Here is a 6,206-nt window from a genome sequence, read left to right as displayed (position 1 = left end):
GAAAGGAAGATAATGGTATCTGGTCCCATCACTTCATGGCAAATAGATGAGGACGTAATGGAAACAGTGACCAGCTTTATTTTTTTGGGCTCCAAAATCACTGCAGATGGTGACTTCAGCCATGAAATTAAAGGACGCTTGCTCCTTGGAAGACAAGTTATGACTAACCTAGACAGCATATTAAAAAGCAGAGACATTACTTTGCCAACAAAAGTCCATTTAGTCAAAGAGATGGTTTTTCTAGTAGTCATGCATGGATGTGAGAGTTGAACTAAAGGAAAGCTGAGTGCCAAAGAATTGATGCTTTTGAACTGTGGTGTTGGAGAAGACTCTTGAGAGTCCCTTGGACTGCAAGGAGATCCAAACAGTCCATCCTAAAGGAAATCAGTCCTGAATATTCATTGGAAGGACTGATGTTGAAGCTGAAACTCCAATACTTTGGCCACGTGATGGCGAAGAACTGACTCGTTGGAAAAGACCCTGATGCTGGGAAAGATTGAAGGCAGGAGGAGAAGGGGACGATGGTTGAATGGTTGGATGGCGTCACTGACCCAATGGACATGAGTTTGAGTAAACTCTGGGAGTTGGTGATGGACAGGGAGGCCTGGCGTGCCACAGTCTGTAGGGTCGCAAAGAGTCGGACATAACTGAGTGACTGAACTGAACTGAAGACTGAGTTATAAACTAGAAGCAACTGAGAAAAGGTTTCTATAAACAACAACAACAACAAAACTAGATCTTGAACTGATCAAACATTAAGAAACACTGGAAATTCCTCTTTATAGATTGTATATATATGTTTTTTTAATCTCTGAGTTAAAGCACTCCTTTCATTTGAATCCACCCACACACCTTCTCAGATGCTAATGACTCGATCTGATAAATGCACAATTCATTCTAAACCCATTTCATATATTTATCATTAAGTTTTCAAACTTTCCTTTCAGTGTAGACTGTAATCACAGTAATAACTTATTATACAAAGAATTATTTTAATGGTATAAAAATGGTATAAAACAAAAACCAAAGATTATTCATATAACAATATTTAAAACTGGGGTGATACAATAAGTAAAAATGAATGATACTTTTGGGTGAAGTATATTTTCAAGTGTTTATTCAAAAAATATTTCTTCTTTACTATTTTTCTCTTACAGCTTTTAAGAAAACAAGAATAATTTTTCATATATTAGCATTAATATTAAGCATCCCATATATCTTATGGGTTTGTACATTGTATTTCAATACAATATTATCTACTAAAATATGTTGAATTATTTTTATTTTACATTCTGGGTAGGATTAAAATAAATAATATAAAAATAACTTAACAATTCTATGAAATATCTACTATATTCCAGGTTTGGGAACACAAAAATAAATAAATGGTCCCTGCCATTAAGAGGCTCACAATCTAATGGGGGAGATACACAAATCAAACAGAAAATTTAATGTAGTATGACAGCTTTGAGAATGGTATGTACAAAGAACTACACAACCTTAAAAGGGTCACTTAATGCAGAATGGTAGAAAGTAGGAATGGTTTCCAGGTTAGGATGATACACTGCACAAAAGAATTTACGAAGAAAATTGCTGATGAGTGAAAAGAAGAACATTCCTATAGTGGGGATTACTGAATAATCCTAGAGACTGGACTGCCTGATCTTCAAGGTCCCTTCCAACCCCAAGAAGACAGTAGGAGATAAAACTGGCATGCTGCAGTCCATGGGATCGCAAAGAGTTGGACATGACTGAGTGACTGAACTGAACAGAACTGAACTGAACCAGTCATCACCTACTTGATTCAACAAAGGGAATCTGTATAGAGCGGGACATATTCCTCATATTTTTCTACTTGTTAAATATTGAGTTCCTGGACTCTTACTTTTCATGCAATAGAGCATAATTTAAGAAGAAAATCCCATACTAACTAAAATGTTTTGTAGTCACGTTACCTATGGTGCTGATCACAGTTTCAGACTGAACAATCTCTTAGCGCGAGTAATGTGTCATCTACTTTTAAGTAAAAGAGAACAAAAGTTAAAGGTTCCTATAAAGCTATAAACTCTAACAAATTCAAGTATATAGGTTTCTTGTAAATAATATTTTCCTTTCTTTTAAATGTGGAAAACCAAAAAGGAGCTGGTCCTTCTTCTTGGTTATCTACAAGGAGTACACTAGATGGTGCTATAAGATGTCAGAAAGAAGATAAGTTTTACCAAGAAAAACAGCGTGGAGTTTCTGATGGCACTTTACATACATTTCAGCCCCTGAGAGTAATCTGAGGTTTGTAGGCAAGTAATGGGGAACTTAATCTCACAAATGAGTCTGGTTGGACTCATTTAAAATTAAACCACATGTTTAACACAAAATGTTTTCAGTGTTTGACAATTCAATCTGCACTGAAATGGAAAATTTTAAGTTATTAAAATATACATTTATTATACATTTAAACATATTGCTATTAATTTCATTTAGGGATTTTGCCCATGAGCCTATGTCTAACAATTAATAAATCTCTAAATCAGTTCCTTCACATGGTTTCTTGAATTTTCAAATTATCATTAAGCAGAGAACACTAATAAAACTCTCTAATCATTAAAATGCTGAAGTACTGCAACAGACCAACACAAATACATGAAATAATACATTTTGAAATCACCCTATCAGTATAGTATTTTTAAATAAATAACATTTCATGGTTTTTCCACATTACAGTAAAACCAGAAACATGTAGGTAAAACATTATTTTACCTAAAGTGCAAAATAAAAACAAAGTTTTATTTTTTATATTTTCTATTTAGTTTTCTTTTAAATGTTAAATAGTAAAAAGGCAAACAAAAAAATGGGCGGTTAGAGACATACTTTTTATAATCTAAGAGTCATTTTAGTTTTAAACTCTCAAAGTTAGGAGAGTTTTCTGCTTATCTTTCCAGTTCTGCTTCTAGAATTTCCCCCCACGTGTCTGCATCCATTGGGTACATGATTTTTTCTGGTAGGCTGATAGGAGAACATATGTTGCTGTATCTGCCACTTAGCCATTCATGTTTCACTTTACTCTTCTGGTAATTCCTCAGTAGTATGACCTGAAAGAAGTAAACCACCATTGTTAATGGCAATCCACTCCAGGATTCTTGCCTGGAGAATTCCATGGAGAGAGGAGCCTGGCAGGCTACAGTCCATGGCAAAGAGCGACTAACACTATTTACTACTACTACTACCACCACTGTTAAAGAAGGTAGTCAGTGATTGGTGAGTGAGTCTGTTTGAAGCTAGAGAAGCTGATTGAAAGGCTGAAAAGATTAAGTATTTACAATGATACACATGTCTATTAAATGTGTGTGTGAGTGTGCACGTACAGAACAGTGTGAGTAACACAGTTTGCTGGGGATTTTGGATATGTGGAGTAAAATGTAGCCATTGTGGTTTACGAGGTAAATGCTCCCCAAATTCAGAAGGATAGATGGGAGATATCCTTTTTGCAGGAAAAGAATATAATTGGACTTTAACTCCCAAAGCCAACCCATTCTCCCAAAGCCAACCCACTCTGTATGTCATTCTGTATATGAAATCCTCTCTCCAAGCCAGAAGGTAGAGTGTGGCTCAAACAGACCACCGTATTGTCAAGAGGACTTCATATTTCAAAGGTTAAACTTACCCTCCAGGGATAACCACTCTCTAGATCGTCGTCTATCTCTCTTTGACATACAGCTCTTACAGTCAGGCAGTGAGGTTTCCATAAGGAGTCGCTGTGTCTTATTGCATGATTCCAGCTCCTGCATGTCACTGAAGCCCTGCACAAGCTCCGGATGTCTAGCTGACTGAAAATTTTAAAAGTAACTTCTGGAGGCAGCAGTTCAACAAAATTATTTGGACACTCTTTTTTTTCCCTTTCGGCATCCACAGAGTTCCATTCTATGTCAGAAACTCTTGAAGCATGGTTTCTCTTGGAGTTTTTCTTCATAGCTTGGTATTTTAGTGAATTATCCTCATAAATAACCTGAAAGGCAAAGGTTAAAAATATTCACTGCCTTTAGATCAGACTGTAGACCCCGCTTTGAGTTAGATACTTTCGTGATTAGATTTAATGAACTTTAACTTTCTTGACTTGAGCTCTTCAGTCTGTCAAATGGAGCCAGTGATGCTTCTCTGGTGAGTCTTCTTACAAGGATGAACAGAGATGATGAGTGAAGAATCTAGCCCTACATCTGAACTGCACGCAGGAGAAACCCAACACATGCTACTCCTTTTCTTCTTTTTAGATATTTTTGGTAAATGCGTTTGTTTCTAAACATTTTTCTACTCCCAAAGAAAATTATCTGAAAAAGAGATGTGATTCTTCACATTCAATCTATAATTTCTTTTTAGTAGTAGAAATAACTATTGTGAGAACACATTCTATTCCAAGTATTGATTGAAAAAACTTTTGAAAATGTATATGTTTCAATTCTACTCAACACACTGAATACTAGTCTGTGGGAACAAATGCCTTGTCTTTAAGTTTTTCACTTATAACTTATGACTTAAAGACAAACCTGATGAACTTTTAATAGTTTATATAAGAATTGTTTATCTACTTGCACTTAATGGGTAGGTGCTCACATTTGACACAAAAGCTGTCTGAAATGGATAAGAGGTTGAGGTCTGGGCTATACTGACAAAATCTCTAATATTCAATCAGTTATAAGAGTTGTGTTTTAGAAATAGCTTCTTGAGGCTATTCCACATGTATAGTTAATTATGAACTAAGATAACTAGTCATTAAGCCATCAAACAACAGTGACTAACAACTATAAACAATATTTATAACATCTAGGTAAAGCACATGACTAAAGATTGAAAGTCCAGTTTGAGCTAATTTACCTAAGGTGAGTGGTATAGGCTCCTGATATTAGTTGAAACCATGGAGGTATTTTGGCATATAAAGACAGTTCATATTTACTTAAGATCAGTTTATTCCGGTTTGTACTTCCTTTTATAGTGAGGGGTGTTGGTGCAGGAGGGGTTTCAGATACAGCTAATACTTCATTTATTTTAGCTAATGAAAAATTCCCCTTTCTAGATGTGCTACTCACCTATATATTTCTAAACCTGCCAAGACCACAGATGCTCCCGTTCATTTGGTTATGGATCCAAGTTGGCTACAGTGGTCAGAATTTTAATGTCTGAGTTCAACATAAGATTTCCTCTTGAGAGTTTGGGGAAGTAAGAAAGCAACCTGCAAAAAATAAGTTCATAAGTCAAGTTTTTGCCCTTCCACCCTCTAGCCCTCATCAATATAAACTAAAGCCAAACTACTCTATTCTTGAAAAGAATCTCATACTAGGAAAAAGTTACTGTGCATTTAAACGCACATTTGTTATTTCTCCTAAGATCTCACTGGAGATAAAATACGTCCTCCCGTTACAATTATTCCACGAGGCAGATGAAAGAATTTGAATTTAACAGATGGGGGTGCCTAAACCCCACTATGTTTCTTCTTCTAAGTCCCATTTTGCCTGGATGTTTAGAAACCTATCCTCTTCTTTCTAAACCAAACTTTGCTAAATTACCTCTCTAATTAGGTGACAGGTCACTCCTCTTTCAGGTGTCACACGGAGGGAGGAATCGTAAAGCAGGGCAGACGCCCGGCTCTCGGGGAGCCTCCACCCCAGGCAGACACTACAGGCCGGAAGGAATGACCCCACGTCTCATGTGAACCACCCTCCTGGCATGCCCGGAGCCGACAGCAGCTGTCGGAGTCCAAATACCTGGGCATTGACAGGTAAACAATAACAACTGTCAGCACCGACTGTCACCGCAGCTCCGGTCGGCCGAACAGAGGCTGTGCGAGCGCCAGGGCCGCGCGCCGGATCACGCCTGCCAGATCTCAGCGTAAAGGGAAGACCCGTCTCCTACCTACTGGGCAGCTGCTACCTCTCGATCCGCGATTTAAATTGTCCAGAATTCGAATCCTTCCCTCTAGTCCCTGTCTTCCCACCCACTCTAGCCCCGCCTTGCTGACTCGGATTTCGCACAGGCGCAGAGAGGGGAGCGCATTGCCTCCTGGGATTGGTAGTTTTCTCAGGGCGCCTGAGATCGTCAGTGGAGGAGAAGGGAAGGCGTCATGGACTACAAGGACCGGCGTCCTCCGAGCCGGGTGGGCGGTTGAGAAGGGCTGGGGTTGGGGGGTTGGGTAACCGGGGCTTTTAAAAAACAGATTGGAG

The 6,206-nt window shown here is 38.2% G+C and overlaps 1 protein-coding gene across 3 annotated transcripts; it reads right to left on the bottom strand.

The window, feature by feature from the left end:
* Positions 1–1,103: 1,103 nt before the first annotated feature.
* On the bottom strand, positions 1,104–5,979 carry FBXO48 (F-box protein 48). Of its 3 annotated transcripts, none has more exons than XM_010845325.1 (4): positions 5,899–5,979; positions 5,076–5,218; positions 3,659–4,000; positions 1,104–3,086 (listed from the first exon to the last, which is right to left on the bottom strand). In XM_010845325.1, the coding sequence occupies exons 3-4, from the start codon at positions 3,962–3,964 to the stop codon at positions 2,925–2,927; spliced, it is 468 nt and encodes a 155-aa protein (XP_010843627.1). In that variant the 5' UTR covers positions 3,965–4,000; positions 5,076–5,218; positions 5,899–5,979; the 3' UTR covers positions 1,104–2,924. The 3 variants fall into 3 exon arrangements, with proteins under 3 accessions (XP_010843627.1, XP_010843628.1, XP_010843629.1); XM_010845326.1 differs by having other exon boundaries at positions 5,751–5,978; XM_010845327.1 differs by lacking the exon at positions 5,899–5,979 and adding an exon at positions 5,553–5,727.
* Positions 5,980–6,206: the final 227 nt, after the last annotated feature.

This window comes from Bison bison, unplaced genomic scaffold (genome assembly GCF_000754665.1).
Source record: "Bison bison bison isolate TAMUID 2011002044 unplaced genomic scaffold, Bison_UMD1.0 scf7180017864215, whole genome shotgun sequence".
In the NCBI taxonomy this organism is placed as follows: domain Eukaryota; kingdom Metazoa; phylum Chordata; class Mammalia; order Artiodactyla; family Bovidae; genus Bison; species Bison bison.
The sequence above is the reverse complement of the archived record's forward strand: the minus strand, read 5'-3'. Positions and strand labels throughout refer to the sequence as shown.